General features: G+C 38.8%; 1 protein-coding gene across 1 annotated transcript in view; it reads left to right on the forward strand.

Moving 5' to 3' along the window:
* Window positions 1-12,985, forward strand: part of ATP6V1H (ATPase H+ transporting V1 subunit H) — a 37,900-nt gene extending 24,915 nt beyond the window's left edge. The window contains exons 13-14 of the mRNA XM_042808764.1: window positions 3,166-3,279; window positions 12,461-12,985. Of these exons, the coding sequence (XP_042664698.1) occupies window positions 3,166-3,279; window positions 12,461-12,521 (175 nt within the window). The 3' untranslated portion in view covers window positions 12,522-12,985. The remainder of the gene's footprint in view (window positions 1-3,165; window positions 3,280-12,460) is intronic.
* The last annotated feature ends 10,935 nt before the right edge of the window (window positions 12,986-23,920 follow it).

Genomic DNA, 23,920 nt, shown 5'->3' on the forward strand with positions numbered 1-23,920 from the left:
GCAGTGGCACAACATTTCCCCCCCCCGCCACGTACACACGGAGTGTGAGTGACTAGGATGGGCAAACAGGGCATGGCACATCACTAATCACAGGATTGTAGGTGTTGGAAGGGACCTCCAGAGATCATCGAGTCCAACCCCCCTGCCAAAGCAGGTTCCCTACAGCAGGTCGCACAGGTAGGCATCCAGGCAGGTCTTGAACATCTCCAGAGAAGGAGACTCCACCACCTCCCTGGGCAGCCTGTTCCAGTGCTCCGTCACCTCACTGTAAAGAAGTTCTTGCGCACATTTGTGCAGAACTTCCTATGCTGCAGTTTCCGGCCGTTTCCCCTTGTCCTGCCTCCACTCACCACTGAAAAGAGGCTGGCCTTGCCATTCTGCCCCCCACACCTTAGATATTTATAGACCTGCATCAGGTCCCCTCTCAGTCTTCTTTTCTCAAGGCTGAACAGACCCAGTTCACTCAGCCTTTCTTCATAGGGGAGATGCTCCAGGCCCCTCACCATCTTTGTGGCCCTCCACTGGACTCTTTCCAAGAGATCCCTGTCTTTTTTGTACTGGGGAGCCCAGAACTGGACGCAGTACTCCAGATGAGGTCTTACCAGGGCAGAGTAGAGGGGGAGGATCACCTCCCTTGACCTGCTGGCCACGCTCTTTTTAATGCACCCCAGGATGCCACTGGCCCTCTTGGCCACAAGGGCACACTGCTGGCTCATGGCCAACCTGTCGTCCACCAGGACACCCAGGTCCCTCTCTGCAGAGCTCCACTCCAGCAGCTCATCCCCCAACCTGTACCGGTAAATAGGGTGGTATTCTAGGGTGGTATTCTCCTGGTTGGTGACTAGGACCTGAGCAGGAGGAGGAATGGACCAGCTGAATGAATGGTTGGATGAATGGTGTTGCACTCAGGGTTTGGTACTATGATCTGGATGCATCTTTGATAGACAAGGTGAAGGCAATTCACCTGTGCTGCCAGGAGGGGTGGAGCCTGGCTCCACCTTTTATCTCCGTGCTGGTAGACCCATTTAAGAGCTGACTACTAGTGGGAAAGGATCTCTTCTGGAGATCCCCTCCCCTGGAGTTTCATAGCGAGCCCAGTATACGGGTAAGCATTCTATCTATTCTGTTTTAGTATAATAACTGCATAGCCAAACTCTCTGGTATATTTCATAACTATAACATCTGTACATTGATTGATTATACACATATTGACATTGGATGAAACACAACTGACCAGGAGGGACAAGAATGTTCTGGGCAGCAAGCTGTCTGAACTGATTAGCTGAACTTTAGCTGGATTTGATGAGGTATGGAGATGTATTTCTGAGTGACAGAGTAAAGCGAGGGAATGCTGACACTTAAGAGAACAGCAGGAGAAATCTTTGTATTGCTTCCAGGGGAATCTGGGAGGGCTCCTCCAAGAAGGTAACATAACTGATAGCCCAGCTTAAGTGCCTCTACACCAATGCATGTACTATGGGAAATGAGTAGGAGGAGTTGGAAACTGTGGTAGAAGAAAACTATGACTAATTGCTGTCATGGACACATAGTGGGATGAATCACACTACTGGAATAACACAATTGAGGGCTACAATAAATTATTTACTCAGACAATGGAATAAGTTGCCTGGAGAAGTTGTGCCTCATCCCTTGTAGTGTTCAAGGCCAAGTTGGATGGAGTACTGGGCAGCCTGATCTGGCCATGGTAACCATGCCCACAGGGGCTGGAACTGGATGACCTTTAATGTCCTTTCCAACCCAAGCCCTTCTGTGATTGCTGTTATTTTCTCTGTCTCTAGCTGGGGAAAAAATACTGGTGGGACTGCACCTCTGCTAAGTTGCTATGCCTGGTCCTCCTTAGCTGTTAAACCTTTTTAGAAGTGTGTTGTTGTTTAAAGGGAATGATTGCTATTGAGTAACAAGTGTCTTCAATTCTAACCTGCATTATTTCTTTTTATGATTTCTAATACATCATTTGTTGGTTTTTTTTTTTTTTTTTTTTTTTGAGCACAGCCCTGTTTAAATTAAGTTTTCTGTTTTGAAGGACAAGCTAAAATTCCTCAATATATTTCTTTTAAGGAAATTAATTGTGATCTGGTTTATTCTTAAGTATGACATAATAAATTATAGGACTAAAGGATTAAAAAACTTAATGGCTATAGTTTTTCATCTTCAGCTCTTTACTACTCTCATGCTTGGCTGGTGTTCCACACTTCTTTTTTTCACTTGTATGTCTTGCTCTGAGAAGGGATGCACTTCTTTGGTTTAGAAGAATTCAGATGTCTTCCACATCTTTTGTTCCTCATCTCTTAAGTGGATCATCCTTCAGCTTTTGAAGGTTTCAGGAGTTAATTAGAACCTGACATTTCATGAGTTTACCTTCTGCATATAGCACAGACTCAGAGTTCAGGTTCTCTCTAGCCTTCCACTTCATATGATAATGTGAAATAAAAAATACTGTCTTTTCAAGGCAATATTGAGTTCTTTAGCAAGTTGGGTAAATTACTCTTTTTGTGAAAAGGGTCATTGCTTGATGGTTAAAAACTAGGGAAGTACATAGTGGATAGCAAGCTTTCTTCTGATGTTGTGAATTCTTTAATAAATTGTAAAAAGCAACTTGTTCAGGAGGTAGTGTGAGAAATTTGTATTAGTAACATGTCAAATAAGAAGTATGTGTGTATGGGAACTGTTGTGTCATGGCCTGAACCACTGATTGAGCACCTGAGGAAAGGACTCGGTCTGCCCTGGGAGCACAGGTGAAGGCAACTTAACTGCGTGACCAGAAGGAGTGGAGCCTGGTTGCAGCTCTCCTAGACTCCATTTAAGGTCTGACTGCCACTGGGGAAGGATGTCTTTCTGGAGATCCCTCCTTGGTGGAACTTTCCCCTGTGTTCACCTGTATCAGAAGATCCCATGTTCAATCTTTTTCCCTTCCTTTATAGCACTCTTCTGTTGTGCTGTCCTGTTGTCATCACACCCTTGTTGTAACACCTTTCTCGTTGTATTGATCTGTCTGATTGCTACATTGTGCTAGGAAATAAGTACTTCAATAAAATATCTATGATAGCTGATTAAATTTGGATGCCTTGAATTATGAAATAGTTGGATGGGCTAGTTACCCAGAAGCTGAAGTAACGTGGGGGAAAAAACTTTTCTCTCTTTCAGAGTGATTGAACAACTTGGTGGTAAACAGCTAGTAATGAACCATATGCATCATGAAGATCAACAAGTTCGTTATAATGCACTGCTGGCTGTGCAGAAGCTGATGGTTCACAACTGGTATGTAAAGCTTCTTTTAACAGTAAGAAATGTTGGGCTAGAAAGGGGTACCAATTTCTTAGTGTGCTTGTATAGAATCAGAATCAAATTTTCACGTGGTAAAGCTGCATTCATTAAATAGTAGAGTAATATGTTCTTCATTGAGAGCGTGGTTGGACACTGGAACAGGCTTTCCAGGCAGGTCACAGCCCCAGGTTGCCTGATTTTTAGGAAGTGTTGGGATGATGCTCTTTGACAAAGGACAACCCGAAAATCTACATCTAATGTGGAGCTAAGGAAAGGACTTAATCTTTTATGGGTCCATTCCAGTTCAGGGTATTCTGTGGTTCTATGATGCTAATGCTAATGTCTAAGATTTCAGCTACATTCTCTGCTATTATGGCAGTTGAATTGAATAGCTTGACCTTACGGAATTGAAGTAATTCAGTAACACACTTCCTTGAACTGTTTAATACTTGTTATGAGCTGCAGTTCAGATTTGCAAAAGTGTGAAGTCATGAAAGTGGTAACAAAAATGTCCTAACAAACTTATTAGTCTTAGCTGAATGAAATGGTAGCTTGACATAGTTATGAGTACTATAATAGCAAACACTATAGTAGCAGCTATTTCGCGATCTGCATTTCTGACTAGCCTGTTGCACTGTTCATTACTCTAATCTTTTCCACCACACTACACTAGTATTTTCCTGTTTCCATTTTGAGGAGTGTTCTTTAAATTTTTCTTGAGTCTTCTGGAGCAGCAAAAGCTTGTGGGTTGCTTATTTAGGTGAAGTTGAAAATTGCTCACTCCTTTCTCTTTCATCACTTGCCTAGAGTGGTGTTTGAAGTGAGGCTTTTCCTTTCATTGTTTTTTGACTAGTTCTCTAATAAGGCTTCAAAAATCTTGAACTCTGCCATAGAAATGGCTGGTAGGTCATACTGCCTTTGCAATAGAGAGAGAATGGGACTTTTATAGATAAAGTTCTGAAGGGCTGGCATTGGGAAAAACTTTAGTGTTCACATAGCTTCAGTATAACCTGTCACATAGATTAGGTATGCTAACTGTACCTATTTTTTATGTTTAAAATTAAAATGTTGGTTCTTTGAAGTACCTGCAATTTCTGTCGTGTTTTTTTTTTTTGTTTGCTTTTGCTGCTTATACAGATTAGTTTTCAGAAGGCTGATTAGTGATGGTTCAAAGAGTGTGAAAGTGGTACGGGAAGAAGGTTTACCAAGCATATTCTGGCAGATTCTTTAAGTGATCTATTCTCTGTAGAAAACAGGCTATGAAGGGTGACAAAAGCCTCCTGATTCCCTTCCCCACAATACGTATTTTCTTATTAAATAATGGTAACTTTACCCCTTTCTTTCTAAAGTACTTGGTTTTCTAATTTGCATACTTATTATTACATTCACATGGTTTTTATTCCTCTTTCATACCATGGTAGCCTTATCTAACAGTGAAACATAAATTTAAATTATACAGACTGAATGTTCTCTACCTGTAAGGAGGACTTTGATAAATAATATTCATTTTCTGTATGTGTGGAGTTAGAGACTAAATGTATGGTGAGGCACAACCTAATTAAGGGACAGGATTTTTGTATTGCTTTCCACCTTGCTTCTCAGTTTGGTGATATCAAAACAACACAAAGGAAAAAAAAAAACAAAAAACATTAAATGTTCTTGGTGTTATAAATTCTCTTACATATATAGAGTTATAATAGAGCCCTAGATACTGAATTTTTCTTAAATAAGGGGAAAGGTCTTATTTGCTTGTGTTTTAATGTCTTGAAAGTCTGTTAATAAAAATAGTAATCTTCCTTTCTCCAGCACATTCCTCACTGACAGTAGTTTTCCTGGGTGCTTAGCCTGGCTTTTCTCATTTCCAGCTTAGGTCTACTAATTTTAAATATATCAAATCTGCTCTTCTGGGTTTGTCTTGGTTCTTTCTATAGTGTGAACGTATCAGCCCCTGCTTTTCTTTCACTGCTTCTGAACTTTTAGACTTGAGAATGGAGAGAGAAATTAAATCTAGTTAAATCTAGTTTCAGACCTACAGAGGTGTCAAAAAGTTAGTGCATTTTTCAGACTTGTATTGTCACCTCTGTAGGGATTTTTCCATTAATACTTATTGAAAGGAGAGTCTTTGGGACCCATTGTCCCTGTCAGTACTAATAATTGCAGAAGTGTTCACTTGTAATAGATAAGTGATGTATCATTTCTTTAGCACAAGCTACATGTAAGAAGCTAAATCTGTCTTTGTATAGATCTGGCTTTTGATAAGTATGAGCTCTTCTTCAGTTTCATAGCTTGTGTGGAGAGAAGAGAAACCAGTCACTTTAGGTGCTGCATAGTGCAGTTCAAAGCCTACTTGTTTAGCATCGTTTTGCCATAATATGAATTAGTGGGCAAAGTCAACATTTCCCCTACCTCGATTTTCAGAGATGGAGAAATAAGTGTTTTTCCCTTGCTTCCATGTATTTTGGAATTCCATCTTTTTCAACTGAGGCAAGTGTTTTTCCTTGACTTTAATTAGTGTGGTGAAACCCTCCATTACTGTCTGTTGTACGTGCGTGACAGAGGCAATGAGGCTCTTCCTACATCCTGGAGCCTAGCAGAGGACAAGCAAATAAAGTCTTTCTCTGCCAGGCTGAGGCTCAGTGTGAGTAGTGTGCCTTTGGAGCATAAAAGTGAGGAGAACTTCTGTAACCAGAGTGAGGGACTGCCATGGAGCAGCTGAAGTGACGATGGGTTTAAAACAGCCCTGTATCCTTAGACTGCTATTAAATCAACTTGGATACAATTAATTTCTAAGTAATTTGAGTAGTTCATTACAGGCTGCTCAGCTGTCTTTTCTGTATTTTAAGTCAGGGATAAATAGGGAGGAAATCAGACTGTCAGACGTTCTGTTCAATGGCAAAACTAGCTTGGCAAAGGCAGCAACTGCTGACAGTTTTGGTTTTTTTCTTCAGGTGAGGTAATTTAAGTGAAATATTCCATTTATATTTGCACATTAAATGATCACGCGTTTGATGAAGCAGAAAGAGAACATATCTTTTTTAGCATCACTTAATGTCTTTAATTGGTAACTTATCCTGTGCTTTAATTTCACTTGAACTAAGAGCATGTTAGTCCTGGCACTAATGACGATTGAAAACCTGTTATTGGCAGATGAGAAAGTTTGGCATGGAAATAATGGTGTAGGATTTCTTTTCTACTGTCTCTTTTTCTGCTGTGCCTTTTGCATATATGTGAGAAGCATCCTTGGCTTTGACGGAATTCAGAGAGCAGTGCCCAACATGACTATTTTATTAATGTGAACTGATTTTGATAATCTAATGCTAGTTGGAGCTATGTCTTTGCACAATTGGAAAGTATCAAATATTAAGTTCTAAAATGACAGACCTGAAGTACATTGTTTTAAGGAACCTGTGCAGGTTTGTACTGAATTGTTCTCTACCTCTGCAGAAGGAAAGGTGGAGGGGTGACAAATTATGGTAACGTGGTTGTGCTCCTTATGTCAAGGGAATAACTCTTTTGGAATTATTGTTGGCTGAGATGTGCAGAGTTATATTATTTGTGCTTTTTTTTTTTCCTCCATGGAAGTGTATCATAAAATATGGTGGCTCTCCCTCTATAGATTGAAGGTTTTCAGTTTTCATTAGAGTACTAAAACCATGGAGGATCTGGCCACAAGTTCATTTTTTCCTCTGAGTTGGGATAATGACTGAACTTGCAGCATCTTTGATTATTCACACACACAGAATCACACAGAACCACAAGGTTGGAAACTACCTGCAAGATCATCTAGTCCAACCACACTTGTTGTTCACACTGACTAAAGTACTAGACTGTGGTGTTGCGTCTTTCTGCTTAAGTCTTAGTAGTGAGTTACTGTTAGTGAGGGATTGCAAATGTTACCTCTGGGCTCAGGTGTGATGCCTAATTTCTGCTGCATCCTTTCACCTGTGTGGGCTGAGAGCTAGAGACCTCCTTCAAATGAGTAGGCTTTTAGAATAAAAAGTGATTCAATGAATAGACATCAAAGTGCAGAGTATGAGTGAGCTGGAGGATATTAACAATGGGAATTAGGATGCATGATTGATGCACATTTATTGGAAATAAAATTAATAAACTGTTGAACAAAGCAATGATTTCAGATAAGCTTCAAATGAGCTTTTTTTCAGGGAGTGTTTACCAGACACAATTACTTGCTCTTCATCTTTTAAAATGACTAGTTATGCTGGGAGACGTTTAAAACAACAACAACTAAAAACCAAACAGCCTAGAATTTGTGATGTCATCTATCTGGAAGCTATTGTTCTAGGGTTAATATTGAACAGTCAACATTTTTTATTCTTTTTTTTTTCAGTTGAATGTTATCCTAAGCCTGTGCATCTCCTGAGCTTCTGGACCTTACTGGCTCTTTTACCAAGTGCAGAGTGTAATGATAGTAAACTGGCACATGTAATGCTTAACACATTGGGCTTAAATCTAACATTTACCCAGTTTCTTGGTCTTCATTATCAATACTATTTCTTCTCAGTTATTTACTAACTAGAACTTGACTAATTCAAAAACTTGAGAAAATAGTCTAATTAATTTTTTTTTGAAGAGCACAGTTCCTAGATATGAGACAAATTGAGCAAAAATCCAGTTAATCATAGGCACATCTGATACGTAGCATTAGTGCTTCATCCTTTTATGTGGAAGTGAATGTGTCCTTGTACAGTCTCATTCAGTATCACCAGGGGCTGTTGTTTGTGCTGTGCTTGTGCTCTGTGGGATTTCACACTGTATAATGTGTTTTTTTTGTGTTTTTTTTTTTTTGTTTTGTTTTTGTTTTTTGTGAGATCTGCATCATTTGTAAAACACACTTCATTTCTCGAGTTTCAAGCACTTCTAAGCACTATCCTCAATAACAAGAGAAACCATGTCACCAAAGAAATTTCTGGTAGTTTCACTTCTAATTAGTGTTAACTTAAAGATGTGATGTCCTCATAAGTTTTGATTGTAAAATGCAGTTAAGTGATTTACGGCAGTTTCAAAGTGTTATGTACAAGGTTGAAGCTCTTAAATATTGAAAGCATTTTGCTTATAGCTCATTGTGCCAAGTGAACCGCAATACAGAGTCACTTCTGAACCACACTGCATGATTTAATCTAGTTCTTTTTAATTCATCGAATGTCTCTGAGTGTTAGCTCATAACAAATCACATAAATGAAAAAATGACTTCATCTTGTTTCCCTAATAGGAAGGAATATTGTTGAATTGAATTCCTCAGGAAATCTAAAAATTTTTGAGTAACAGAGACTCATTGATTTTCTGTTTCACTGTGGCCTGTATGTAAGTTGTGAAACTCTGGCAGCTTCTGAAAAACGGGAAAAACCTCTCTGAAAGGAGACTGCTGAGTCAAAGTGAGCTTCCTGCAATGCTCTTGAAATAATTTAATACAATCTGAAAATGCGTGTTAATCTTGAATTTCACATCATAAGGAAGGCTGTCATCCACACAGTGAATTGTTTTCCATAATCAGGTGATACGTGTAAGGTTGCCCACTCATATTGTTACGTTACGTGTATTACATTAGAGTCTCCATTTGGGGCAGGAAAAAAAAGACTTTAAATTTATAACTTGTCCGCTTAACAGTTTGGCTTTGTTCCATCTGTTGCCATTGTATCGAACCTGTAAATGTTTGGTTTTTTAAGATAACCTTGTTTTTAATTCTAATTAATTGGAGGTAAGATGTAAAACAAATATTGGCATACGTGATAGAAAAAAAACCCTTCATTTTTGCTATATTTCATTTACTCCTTTTTCTGTGCCCGCTGAAACAAAGAGTCTCCAGGTCACTTTGTTCCTGAAGGAAAAGGTAGATCTAACCAGACTAGAAATAGAAGTATAACTCTGTAAGAAGTACCCATTGAACTACAAAGCTTATTTCTGTAGCACACAAGCTCTAGAAATCAGATGTTATGGACCTTAAAAATTTTCCATCTGTCATGGGTTGTTATTGACAAGTCCTTTACTAAATCTGAAAACTAGCATAAAATTTTGAAGCAGGATCTCCTTACCTTGTACTTAATGAATTTGATGGTTGGATCAAAACCTTGTGCCTTTTCCTAAGAATGCAAAATTTTCTGGATACTATCCTGAAGAAGCACCAGTAGGTGTGTGGTTATTTTCCTTCCCTTTCTGGACAGCAGTTAAACAGTAAAGCATTACATACTATCAAAGCATGTTCGATGTTACTGGTATGCAAAATTTCATTTTCTTTCATCCCTTTAAATGATTTGAAGGGCACATCAGTGTTACATAATGGCTGGACAGGTGCTGTACATGTAATCAGAAAATCTTTTCTACTTCTGACTAGCTTGAAGTATTCTCTACAATAATATGATGCCTACTCGAGATGAAAGGTGACTTTCAAATGAGAAGAATTATTGATTGAATTTGTGTCAACTGGAATACTGTGTATATAAAGTATACTTCTGTATACTTTCAGCGTGTCACTCAGTATATATTGGTTAAGAAAGATCAGCTTGGCCTGATTAGAAAGGAAAAACTATTGTAAAATTTGTGTAGTGAAAGACAGTAAGTACGGAAGTCCCAAAGCTTGTCTGTGTCAAATGTTAGCAGAATGTGTTTTGCCTTAGTCTATATAATTGAGCTGATCAGGCATGCATGAACCTGTGGTAGCCATGTTTGTATGTCATACTGTTTCTACTTTTGCTTCTGAGTTGAACCATCTCAAAGACTGACTGTTATGCTTCTGTAAAGTTGGTCTTTTTCTGCAATTAGGAAAAAAGAAATAACAAACTGTGTTTAAAATAAGGAGAAATGGTCCTGTTTGTGAGTTTACAGCTTATTTTAGAAAGCACTTCTATTCCTAGTTGCTTTCCACTGTAGTATGTACCTCTAGTCTGTGCCAGGTGTTTCTTTTCAGTATTTTGTGAAGCTATTTGTTACTTGGCTGATGATCTATTCATCTTTCATCCTGCATGATCTTACAGTGTGTGGAATGCTTGCATTATTAAGGATAACTACAGTTCTGTGGTATAAAGATTAATTCTGAAACCTCAGCCCGTATTTTAAAATCTGGATGAATAACAGTGTGGGATAAATCAGATCTTAGATGCTTTGTAGGTAACAGCATGATGATGGATACCCATGCTCAACTTGGATGAAGACTGAAGCTTGCAATAGTGTTTGATTTCATGATGTGATCAAATATGAACGCTTAAAAAAACACCTTGAATATTCATGTATTTTAGTATTTATTTTAACAGGGAAAACAGGTGGTTGCTGAAGCTAGAGTAGCTTGAGTTTTAGTGGAAGGTGTGTGGAAGGTGATCAAAGGCCTGGCAGAGTAACAGGGCAGCCTCCTAGGGCTTCACAGGAAAGTGTCACAGCTGCCTAAATCTTTACTGAGTGTCTTATCAGTCTACCTATTACCAGGTGTAGCCCATTCAAAAACTTTTCCTATGTTACCCAGTAAAACACATTTCATAAATGATAATCAACCTGAAGAGTAACTGGTGTTTGTAACAGCATGTGGAAGGTAATACTTCTGAATACTTAAACCATGCTTCTCTGCCTTTTCAGCAGAGATATTATTGCTGAATACAGTGTAGTGTGTTTGGGTTTTAGTATGCATCAACTATAATTTTGAGACAGTATAAACCGTGCAATTTGTATTGTGAAGGACTGTTAGCTTTTTTTATGCTTCTGAATAACTTCATAGGAAATTCATGTTCTAAGTGGTCCATGTGCATTTTGAGAATAAGTAATTTGGCAGGCTTGTGCTGTGAGGTGATCTGTGCATCATTGCTTTCAGGGCTTGAGTGTGAGCAAAGATGTACTAGAACTTGTATGTGCACACAGTTATGGGGAAGGGAGGGCAAGAAGAGAGAGCAGGTGGACATTTGATTTTTGAAGCCCTTCCATAGTTGCTGGTTGTAGTTTTTGTTGGCTGTCAAATTTCAATTACATCAGTATTACAGTTTTGAGCACAGTGATCCCTTCCAACCTGAACCATTCTATCATGATTTCCTTCTTTGTCATCAGGAGTCTATTTCAAGGATGGAAAACTACATAGTACAATAAAAAGTCATATTAAAATACTGTGATTCTGCAGAAACACCTGATAAAACTTTGAAGAGAAGGTGCTAAATCATAATTCACGGCTCTAGCATACAAATTGTTATTATTTTATTACTAGCTGAATTTGAAGCTAGGATTGTACTTCATTGGAATTTTGCTTTCCTGGCCATTTAGTCTTAAAACTGCCAAACTCTATTCTGCAGTAGAAATTACTATGCATAGGGAATAGCAGTTTCAGAAGACATTAGACTGAAAAGTATTTTTTAGAATGTTCAGTAGGAACTGATCTTTTTTTTTCTTCTGGATTTAAATGTTTTGTGAACTTGATTTTGAATAACAGTTCTCTGAACTGCTTCTACTGCTTATCCTAGGTTAAACAGTGAAAGATGGGAAGACTCAAATGAAATGTTCAGTGTTTTCCATAGGATTTATATATTGTTGCTGAGAGGAGTGGTTGGAGTTTGTTCGATTGTTGAGATTACAGATACAAAATAATTGATTTAATGGATTTCAAAACAAGGCGAAGAAAACATTGTAAATGAAGTGTCTGTCTGCAGCAGGCCTGGCTTGGATCTCTTCTTTCTTCCAGCTTGAATATGAAGCTCCACAGCATCTCTTCAGCTGTGTGAAGATTTTGCTCACCTATGGGTTAAATTGTCAATATTTCTGCCAGTATTACATGCGCTTATGCAGCATGAAGAGATCCTTTTAAAATACTTTGCAATGACCTTTAATATGCATATTTAGCAAGAAAAATCTGTGGGCTTAGTGGGTGCTTTGTAACTGTTGCCAGGCCTAAGCATGAACATGGAGTCTTTGCTTTTTCTTGAGAGTTTTTGTGATGTTCAACTCGTGCCTTATTTTCAGAGGGTTAGATGATAGCTACCTAAAGCTTAGGTACCCATATATTAAAAAGTTAACTGAAGCTACTTTTAGTAGACTTGTTTTGCAGCTCAAAATATAGTGTGAAATGTATTTGAATCTCTAAATGTAAATAACACTATATGTAAAAACTACTTCCCTTCGTAATTCCTACTACCATATTACTCCATTCTTTCCAGAATATTTCTCAAACTACTTTTCTTTATTATTTCAGGGAGTACCTTGGGAAGCAATTGCAGTCAGAACAACCTCAAACGGCCACTGCACGGAGCTAAACACTTCCATCAGTGCATAACAGATCGTGCTTCTATCTAAAATGTTTGTCTTTTAATATCAAGAAAATAGTGAAGTCCGTGTTCTTTGCCTTCTACTAGTGTGTAAGCTTTCCAGCTTTCCTCCAGTGTTGTTGGCTTAGTAAAAACTTGTTCAACTAGTTCTGATGAATATGTCTATCTTGTTCTGAATATATCTGAGTAAATATGGCTAATATATTGCATTTATTTTATGTATTTATTCTCATAATAAAGAATATTATTTTCATTCCATGTCAATTAACCTAGAAAAAATGTTCTGTTCTTTGAGTGGCTTATCAGTGTTTTGACTTTCTGGGAAAAGTGAACATAAGTCCCTTTATATTATCTCCAGAGAAATTAAGAGTTTTGATTTGGTGTTCTGTAGACAATGTGACAGCATGAAAACTGATGATTAACAGTACTAAAATAAATACTGAGTCTCAAAACAGTTTTAATATCGTAAATAAATGCAAATATGTGGGGGCAGTTTTGAGTGGGGTTTTTATCCTTTTGTGAGACAAAAGTGTACAAGATGGGCTGGGAGATGAGAAGAAGAAATCTAATGAAAATTGATGCAGTAAAAACTAGTGGAGCCGTATAAACAATCAATGTTTAAATTATAGATTGAAGATCAAGTGATTTTTGCTCTTTAATAAAAATGTTCAGTAACAGTTGAACTTGGAATTTCATGGGAGTGTTTTTATTAGCATTTACAAATATTTTCAATAACTAGAATTTTGGTGTCATTTTAAAATCCATCATATTTCATTTGACATTAAGTAAAATTATTTGCCTGCCAAGTTTTTTAATTTTCTAGCATGTAGTGCAAATGATACAAGCATCAGAGAATTAAAGATTATTGATTTGGAATGCAAAAATGGTGCTGCTTATGCAGGAACTTGGCTGCAGGCACTTGTGAGTATTAGCTGCTTAGTGTTTCATGATTCACTTTTAAAATGGTAAGATATAAGAGAATGTGACTTAAAGCTGTGTGGTACAGGTTTCTGAAGAAGCATAGGATACTTAAATGGAAAACAAATTTCTCAGTCTGGATTTTCATTGTAGGTAACTAAAATTTGACCACCAACCAAGGGTGAGAGAGATGACAATTTGTAATGATTTCTTGGATTAAAAGTGAATTATATAGATTAATGATTTCCCATTATGATTAATGATTGCTTATGTATGTAAGAAACAGGCATTGGAAACTGAAGTTAGCATCATGAGGATAGATAAGGTCTGAATAGAATTAACTGATTTCATTTTGAGGGTTTTCTGGATGGATCTTATTTCAGTGCTGCGTGTTCCCACAGTGATGAGGAATACTGGTTGTCCAGAAAGCTGCTGGAATAGCATGAGTCAGTGCTCTTGAAAATCAGTCTTCCCTGATTTTACACATCAGTTGGCACCACACAGGAGTGTTTGAGGCATGAATGTGGCTCTCTGATAAAGCTAACCTGCAGGATGTATGTTGTGTGTGCACTGACTACTTGGCAAGTTTTCAGTCATCTGGACCAGGTAAGAGTTGGTTTGAAATGAGGCTCTTGGAATGCATGCTGGGTGAAGGACTGTGGTTTCTTAGTGCCAACTCTCACTCCATAAACAAGATCCTTGTGTCACACTTCTTGCTGGTATAAGTAGAACCCTAGACTTCTTTTGAAGGTGCTGTAGAAGTTTGTTCTGTGGTTACAGTTGTAACATTGGGCACAAAGTGGTGGAGTGTGGATGGGGATGGTATATACTCAAGCCTGCAAAAGCAGGAGTTTGTGGAGTATGTGGTTGTCATCAAGCAACTAACTATTGTTTGTCTATTATAAAAGCCTATTCTTTTGCTTTGATACTTTTTTTTTTACTACATGTATAAAAATGAGTGGTGTAGTCGAGACAATAGAAGGGAGCGATGCCATCCGGAGGGACCTGGATGCCCTCAAAAAGTGAGCGTGTGAAACTCTAATGTAGTTTAATGAGGCCAAGTGCAAAGTATTGTATGTGGGTTGGGACAGTCCCAGATATGAGTACAAACTCCAAAGATCTTGAAAACAACCCTGCAGAGAAGGGCTTTGGGGGTTCTGGTGGACAGAAAGCTCAGTATGAGCCAGTAGTGTGCTCCTGCAGCCTGGAAAGCCAACAGAGTCCTGGGCTGCTTCAAAAAAATGGTGGCCAGCAAGGAGAGAGGTGATTGTCCCTCTCTACTCTGCCCTCATGAGGCCTCATCTGGAATACGGTATGCTCCCAAAGTACAGGGAGGATGCAGGCTGTTGGAACAACTCCAGAGGAGGGCCACAAAGAGGGCTGGAGGCTGGGCTCCTTCCTGTCCTATAAAGGAAAGTTGAGGGAGTTGGGCTTGTTTAGTTTGGAGAAGAGAGCTCTTGGGAGACCTCATTGCAGGTTTAGATACTAGGAAGAAATTTTTTACTCACTGGCACAAGGTGCCTGGAGAGGAGGTGGATGCCTTATCTCTGGAGTTGTTCAGGGCCAGGTTTGATGGGATCCTGGGCAGCCTGATCCAGTGGTTGGCAACCCTACTTGTGGCAGGAGACAGGAACTAGACAATCTTTAACATCCTCTCCAACCAAAGCCATTCTATGACTTTATCTTAATTACGCAGTCACAGTTTCCAAGCTGTGCAATGCTTGGTGCTTTCCCTCATTTTCCTGAGAAATTTGTTGTTGGCAGATAATAATTTAAAAAGTGGTGTTTCATTTACAGCCTGGTGAAGTATGGATACTCTAGTACCTGTGAAATGTGTGAGCTCTGACACTTCCAGCCCTGACTTGCTTGGCCCAAGAGTTGTGATTTCACTGAGTCCCTTGGGTCGGTTGTACAGTAGAAAGCCTAGAAGCTTGACTAGCTAGCTAATCTGAACCAGGACTGTGAAATTCTTATGCCAGAGTTGTGATTTCTGCAGGAGTCAAGAGCACCAACTGCATCTTGCAGGTCCTGGAGAGCCTTGGCATAGCAGCAATTTGTAGGTACAAGAACCCACCCATGTGTAAGGTTCTCCACCTTCCATCTTATGACAGGCCTTATTCCTGTAGGCACTGGAAGGCTTTGGATTCACAGTCAGAAAACAGAGTTGTCCTGTAGCTTTTAAACTTTAGAAGCCTTTAAATTTCAACTAAGTTATAAAACTTTATACTGTGCCAGTTTTTAATCTGAAAAGTTCTGATTAGCTTTAGCTTTTACTGCTATGAGATAGACTGTTCAGTACTGTTCACCTATCAGAAGCTCACTTAACTTATTCAGTTGCTCCCAAAATCTAGCACAGACTTGCAGGTAGATGCTGTGGTGGCAGATATAGTGCTTCAGGACCCTGTGGTGACAGTGTGGGTACAGCTTGGTTTTGGAAAGAGAATGAGGTGCCAGCAGCTTCCTTCTTTTGCTCTGGCGAGTGGAGACTTAGAGATTACCAAAGCTGAGCTTTTATGGACCAGATGGCTAGCTTACTCCTAAAGCAAGGCGTTAAAATTTCTGCTGTTTACGTTAATCTTCTCGGAAGATTCTCTCTAGACTTTTGGTCCAGATTTACAGTATGCAACAACAATACAAAGAACTTGAACCTGGCACCATTCAAAGCAGAAGAGAGAAGGGAGAAGTGGAAGAACACTATTGACATCTGGGGCTGAGCCATGGAAAATGCCTTACTATGCTTAGTACACGTTTATTGCTCCTGCAAGCTGTTAGATATGTAGCCTGGATGAAGAGGCAGACAGATTTTGGGCTAGAAACAAGGATGATCATTGATCATTTTCACTTCCCCTTAAATTCCAAAATCAATATTAAAAAAAAAAACCCCAAAAACAAAACAACGAAACACCGGAAAAACCTTTAAACACTTAATTGGCAATACCTGACAAAGTATTTACAGGTAGGCCAATAGTCATTTGCAGAAATAAGTGTCAAACTCACCCAACCAGTGAAGGGGCCCTCTGGTTGCACAGGACTCCTTCTCAGGAAGCAACTTAGGTCCAGGAAACATCCTCTTTCTAGTGGCTGTCCCTTAAATGAGCCTATATGAACCCAGGGTGGTTCCATCTTGGGTCTACCGTTTCTGGTCACCTGAGGAACACAGTTGCAAACAATTTGCCTATGCTTAGTTCACCTTCACCAGGTGCTCAATCACTGGTTTGAGTTGTGATCTAATAGATCTACAGCTTCTTTCCTTAAGGTACGAATACTGCATCTGTAAAACTGTACTGAAGGTGCTAGAAACAGTTAGTGTCTTTATTTAAGGATGGTTTTTGTGACCTGCTGCTTAGCCTTACTGTTGCTTGAAAGCTAAGTTACTCTATGATAAGGAGCACAACAGTAGAAATAGAATAACGGTTAGTTGTTTCTGTTCTTTGGTTGTATCCAAGAAAATTTCGTGCTCTGGGAACTTAATCTTTATTGAAGAGAACTTTTAAAAGCTCTTCATATAAATGTTGGCGCTGGCACCACATTTTTCTAACCTGGTAATATCACAGATTTTCCTAGATGAGCACAATTAGTCTCTCTGAGGGAAAACTAAATCTGCATCAAAGAGCTGTTCCATTTTTCATGAATCATCTTGGTGTCCTTGACAAACAGGAGGGGAATCACCTCTTTGAAAGTGTTGATAACAGCAAGACAAGGGGAAGTGGTTTTAAATTGAGGGAGGGAAGATTTAGGTTGGATGTCAGGGGGAAGTTCTTTACAGAGAGAGTGGTGAGGTGCTGGAACAGGCTGCCCAGAGAGGTTATGGATGCCCCATCCTTGAAGGTGTTCAAGGCCAGGTTGGATGGGGCCCTGGGCAGCCTGGTCTGGTATTAAATGTGGAGGTTGGTGGCCCTGCCTGTGGCAGGGGGTTGGAGATTCATGATCCTTGAGGTCCCTTCTGACCCTGGCCATTTTGTGATTCTGCGATAAGTGTTCGTGTTTTTTTTTTTTTTTTTTTTAAGGCTCTTCAGCTACTTTGCCTTGGCTGGATTCTGTGTAGAGACAAAGCTTAAAAACTACAAAACTTTTTTAATGCAGTCACCAGCTATTTTAATAAAGCCCTGCACATCTGGCTCAACCATCACATTGTTGAAGAAGCCTCATTGGTGGTTGTGGCAAAGCAAGTTAAAGCATATTGATTCAAATACTACAGAACTGTTACGTTTTTAGAATCTTTTCTTGCAGGAGAAGGTACTAAAGATGCAGAACTGAAGTCAGTGTGCTTTAAGAAAGTGGTGCAAAATATGATGTTCCTGTTTTGTTTAGATGGCTAATATACAATTCATGTAGTTTGCCTGCATGGGGTTCACAGCTAATTGTTTGGTTGTGGTTGTACACAAATGCAGGGCAAGATATTTTAGTGATTGGTTAGATAGGTAAAAAATATCTGACTTGAATATTAAATGGGAAAATAATTTTCTAAAAACGTTCTTTTCACTTTTAAGATGTTTCAATGTTGCAACGGTTTTTTTTGCCTAAGAGATCATACGATGCTTTAATCTCAGAGAGCTGCTTTGGATTTGACTTCTCCAGCTAGCACGCGTGAATTAAATGTTTCTTTCCTGTCCAGATACACATGTATGAATCCACTGCTGTTTGATATTTTTTTTTCTGTTTGTTCTTTGAACTGCTTTCAATTCAAGCTTTAACACTTGATGGAGAATTACAGAGTAGGTTAACAGGTTGGTTAATTTACTATTTCTAAATTTTTCTTCAATTCTTTAAATAATTTCCAAAAAATGATTGGAGGCATTTCAAAAGGCCATGTGAGGAAGGTTAAAAAAGGAATAAGTAGGATGTCTAATCACAAAGCTTTACATCATAATCAACATTAGCTGATAATTAAGAAACTGAAATACTGATGTCTTAAAGGGATGAATTCCTTTTATAGGATAAATTCTTTGTATTCCATTTCTGTGGAGATTTCCATTTCCCTACCTTAATTAGTCCATCTGAATAGCCTTTATCTTGGGCCAAAGCTGAGCTGGAGCAAACTTTGGCGGTCTTGTGGGGACTATGTGTTGTAACTTGTTGATAACAGCCTGTGGGTCCTGTTATGCCTCTGTGCCCTTCCTGGAGATGGAAGGAGCTTGGCTGAAGTTTACTTGAATCTTCCTTTTTATTGTTTCCTAGCTGGATATAGTAGTTGCCAGCTTTGATAAGAGTTGTGCGGTGCAGCTCTGTATCGAGGATAAGTGGTGGATTAATCCATCAAAGCCCTGAGATCCTGTTCATACTCTGTTCACCATCTTGTGTCCATGTCATCAACACACAGTCTGAATTTTCTTTTACCTGGTTCATTGCATGAGAAATCATGCATCAGTTATATACAGTTGCATGACAGACATCCTAGTCTCTTAGAATGGAACGGAGCTGGTCTTCTGCCTTGCCTTTATCTTATGTAGTCTTCATTTGGATTTTTGTTTTAGCCATTATCTTTTCTTTCTACCTCTTTCTTCCTTGTTCTGGAAGCGTGGCAAGGTTGTTACTTTATCTGATGTCTTTTTGGTCATATAAAGACCGTTTTTTCCTCACTTTTATTTAACTTGCAAATGCTAAGTTGGCTGTTCTATCAAATTAGTGTATGAATTCTGTTTTCAAATGCAGCTACAGTTCCCAGCCACCCAGTGCTTTGTACAAAAAAGCTCTTCATTGAGAGGCTGTTTAAAACAATTAGGTAGATCTGCTGTCTACAGTCATCTTTACTGGATCATCTTCAGTGCAGCCTCAGATACCATCACTATCCTTCTCTCTATCCCTTTATTTTTGAAGTGTGAGGCCTGCTCATTTCTCATCTTGGACAATTACTCTTTCTGTCTAAAGTAACATTTTTCCTGTCAACCTGGCAAGAAAACAAAAACATTTAAAGTTGGCAGCTTGTTTAATAGGAAATAGCAAAGCAATTTCATTTCTATTGTGCATTTTGAAGATATAAAGAATGATATATATATATTTTTTACAGTAATGGAGTAGAGTAGCTTGAATTTTAGTTCTTTTATTGCTGAAGTGTTGCAGTCTAGGCAGATACAACAAATCATGATTTGGGCTTAAAAAGCTAATTTATTCTTATGGTCTAATCCTACACCACCAGTTATGATAAATACATAAGATACTTGAAACCAGTAGGTTTTTAATACATTTCTCTCTCTTTCCTGCCCCAAGATGGCATGGCAATCATCATTTTATGACATCTGTTTCTGAAGACCGTGTTCTTGAAGATCTTTTTTCATGCAGTGCTTGTAAAAGAAGTATTTTGTTTTCTTTGTGGTTGTGGCTTACAAGGTGCAGAATCCATGGCATAACCAGCATGGTACTTGAAAACTAATTGGTGTGAGTTGGGTTCCATAGCCAAGTAGAATTATGTAATGTATTCTCAAATTATGAAACAATTATGAAATGAAGTTATTAAAAATATTCCTTGTGTTTTGTTTCTCATCAGTTTCCTTTTGGCCATATGTTGGTAACAGTGAAATGTAAACCAGCTCTCAAGAAGCATTCTGAAATGACCTCTGCTACTGCTTATGTAGGGGCTATTAATAACATATGAAAAAAAAAAGTTAAATCTTAGTTAAAATAAACTGTTCTGTGCCATCTATTTTGCTCAGTGTCTCAGGCTGAATTTCATTTGAAATTCCTATGGTATGCTATCTTAAGCTATTTGCTTCTGCTTTGTGCCTGACCTGGATCCTACAGTAATAATTGAACTGGGAATATTCATCAGGTTAGAGATTCCAGAAGAGATCAGTATATTGAGGATGACTGCTGAAGCTGCACTGCAACTGTTCACAAATTGTTTGGCATAAGTTGTAAAGAATTTATATCAGTGACTTTTTTCCCACGTCTGTAGATAAAATTGATTCTTGCTTTCCTTTGGAAAGAGAACAACCAACAAGCTCCCTTGAGAATATATGCTGAGGCATCACTGTAGTGCTCATGTTCTTCTAAAGGCATTTCACCATACTTCTGTACCCTGTCTTGAGGCAAACGCTGACTCCTAGGATGGTGAAGAATTGCTTGCTGTCCCACTTAAGCTTTTTGTTTTCTAGGAGGCTGGAAAAGAAATAGAGGGGTTTACATGGTCTGTTTTGAGTATACCTAATTTCTGCCAATTTACTTCCTTCTGTACTTAGATGTACAGCTTCCTTTTTCTTTTTTTCCACACGACTGCATGACCTGTTCCCTCCCCAAAGCAAAAACACCAGGCAAGTCAGAAGTCATGTTTTTTCCTGTTCTAGTTTCATACAACTTTTCTGGGGGTAAGAGTTGTTTCTTCTTCCTTCAGAACTATTTTTCATCTTTTCCTATTTTGAGAAGCTGTTAGAAAATGCAGATGAAACATGCCTGTCACTTCATAAAATGACAAGTTATTTTCTATCTGAATTGCCTGGGGCAGGAATAGAACCAGATCTCTGAGGCTTGCTCGTGACTTGGTAATAGTACTCCTGTCGTTTTGCCTGTGCACTGAGAGAACATCATCTCATATACATATCCTGTGGGGCAGGATGTACTGGATGGGCTCTGTAGGTACAAAACCATCTTTCTGAGTCCCTGACTTGCTGGTTGAATTCCTGGTATCAGACTTCAACTAATTTAACTGACACCTTATATACTTGAAACGCCAAGTATAACAATTTGTTTCACTTTCAGAGAGACTTCTTACTGATGATCAAAGGTTAAAGCCTTTTGCACTGACTTTTCTCCTTCTGGGTATTTTGTGGACTACACAGCCCAACTGTGTAGCAATTTGTGTATTTCAGTATCTCCTACCTATGACACTTTGGATTCAGTAACTGCCAAAGAAAGTTTAGGCATTTACAGTGGGATCAAAGAATCATAGAATCCTTAGAGTTGAAAGGGACCGCTGAGAGCCATGTAGTCTAGCTCCCCTGCAATGAACAGGAACATCCACAGCTGGATCAAGTTGCCTAGGGCCTTATCAAATCTTGCCTTGAAAGTTTCTAGGGACAGGGCATCAGATACAACACCAGATAACCTGTTCCAGTGCCTCACCACCCTCACTGTCATTATTAAACTTCTCTAGGCATTTGGGAATTTGCTTACAGTAAACATTACAATGGAAAAAAACGTGTCCTTTTCCCAAAAATGTTGAAATGGCAGAACGGGAATGTGTCTGGTAAATACTAAGGGGACAGATGGTGTTTTTCTCAGCGTAGATTTGTTTTGCACAAGGAAGAAAAGATGAAGGTTACAATATTATTGGGACCTCCTGTCTAGTGTAATTTAATGACACTTCTTAATTAATCCAATGCTTAGAAAAGTTAGGGAATAACCGCTGTTGCAGAATAGGATTTAAAAATAAGCCAAAAAGGCCATACAAAATTAATTTATGTTCTGACATGAACATGTCTGAATGAACATGAACATGTCATTTTCTGTTATGAAAATAGCTGGTTTTAATCCAGTTAGCAGAGGCAGGTTCCTAGTTAGCGGGTCATCAAGCCACCATTCTTGGCTAAGGTATCAAGCAGTCACTACTTTCTGTTCAATAGCAGAGAGCTCATCAGAAGGGCCCAGCTCTTTGATGGGGCACCATGAGCAGTGTGTGGCACTGCTAGGGATCCCCAGGCTCACCATAGTGAGCACTGTGCCAGTGCACCTTGGGCCTCTGAGGCACCAGCTGTGTCTTGCTGCACTGCCCGCAGTGTAAGAACTACTCCTGATTTCATCCCTTATAAAGCATAATTCCGTGATCTTTTGTTCCCAAGGGCAGATCCTTGTCGTGATCTCTCCTGAGATGTGGGATTAAGTCTAGACGTTTGTGTCTGCAATGATGATGCAGCTCTGTGAGACAAAGACATTCCTGAGTTTCCTCATGTATTTTTCCCAGGGCTTAATGGGTTTCCATGTAGAGCTATGAGTCTTTGAATTTGTAGATGCAGATAGTAGCAGCAAGGATACTGTTAATTTATTTTTGTTTCATTTTCGTATACCTGCTTACCTTCTTTAACAGTAACTGCTCCCACTAGTCAGCTCTGAAGATCATTTCAAGCAAAATCACCTAGAAACACCAACAGCTTCTCTTTCCAGTGGGACTTAAATGTATTGTCAAGTCTGTTTTCTTCCTCAAGTCACAATGAAAAAAAAAAATAATAAACCAAAAACCAACCAAAAGCACCATAATTAAATGCACCATAAATCTGATGTATGAGAGATTTCAGAAAGTGCTGGCATGAAACTCGTGTATTATGGGGAGGCTGTTAAAGACGCATAAGCTGTATGTGTTATCTGTAATGGAGCTGATACCTCCTCATACAAATAATAAGCCTGTGATTGAGAAGCATGCATGCAACTACTAAGTGGGTAACCAGAGCCTTAGTTACCAACTGGTGCACTGTGTTTGTTTTTGGGTCAGATTTGTAGTTTTCTGGGGAGGGCTGCAGTATTGTGACACAAGAATAAAAAAGGAGAAAAAGAAAGTGTTAGGCTGTTACACACAACTACTTTTTGCATTCTTTTGTAGAGGAGCAAAACAGCTTTCATAAATGTGGCACTTCATCATTATCTTATGACTGAGTCTTCTGTTTGGACTTGTTTTTCACACAGAATGAACTACCCCATAGTATGACAATATACTTTCCGTATGTAAATACCTGAATTTGTTTTTGTCTTGTATTTGAAGGAATATGTGGTCAAATATGCTAGTTCTCACTTCACTCTTACCTAAGTGATTTAGGATGGTTATTTATGATTGCAAAATTCTATTTCTATGGTAACGTTCTCTTCTTGAAGAGAAATGTCATTTCTGCAGTCTCAGTTTTTTTCCCACCAAATTTGTTTTCCTTCTTTGAGTAGTTTCTTTCTGGTGCAACTCCTATGATGTTTTGCTAGCATCACACAGGTATTCTTGTTTCATTGGTGCCTTTGCAGTGTTCTCACAACTTATTCAATGCATACAAAGTTGTAGATAGCACTAAGTAGGCTTAAATTTAAGATAGTTTTGTGCTACCTTACTTATTAGTCATACAGCCCTTGATGTCACTGCCTTTCCTATGCTGACTCATTTCACGTTAAGTGTAACAGCTGTGCAACAGTGAGTTCTGTTTGCCCTCCCCCATCTCAGTTGTTCCTTCTGTTTGGTCTTTGCAGCCTGACAGCACAGAACACAGTCCTCTGTAACTCAATTCTTGATTACAGTAAATGAGCACCATCTGTGTTCCTGATGAGAAAAACTGGTATAATCCTGCACAAGCTTGTCATGCTTCAGAAGGTTACTGAATGCAAGAGTAGGATATATTTTGTATGTGTTTGTATTGCTAGTTTTGCTAGCAGAGAGAATGAAGTTCTGCTTTTTTTCTGGTACTGGAGCTAAGAGGTTAATTCCTGTCTGTGCTTGGTGAGACTTAAAAGTATGGCAATATGTTTTCCTGACATGAAGGATTTTTCTTGCATGCACACAGTTATGT

Source organism: Centrocercus urophasianus, unplaced genomic scaffold (assembly GCF_019232065.1).
Source record: "Centrocercus urophasianus isolate 14NV4802_14NV808 unplaced genomic scaffold, USGS_Curo_1.0 seq_11, whole genome shotgun sequence".
NCBI lineage: Eukaryota > Metazoa > Chordata > Aves > Galliformes > Phasianidae > Centrocercus > Centrocercus urophasianus.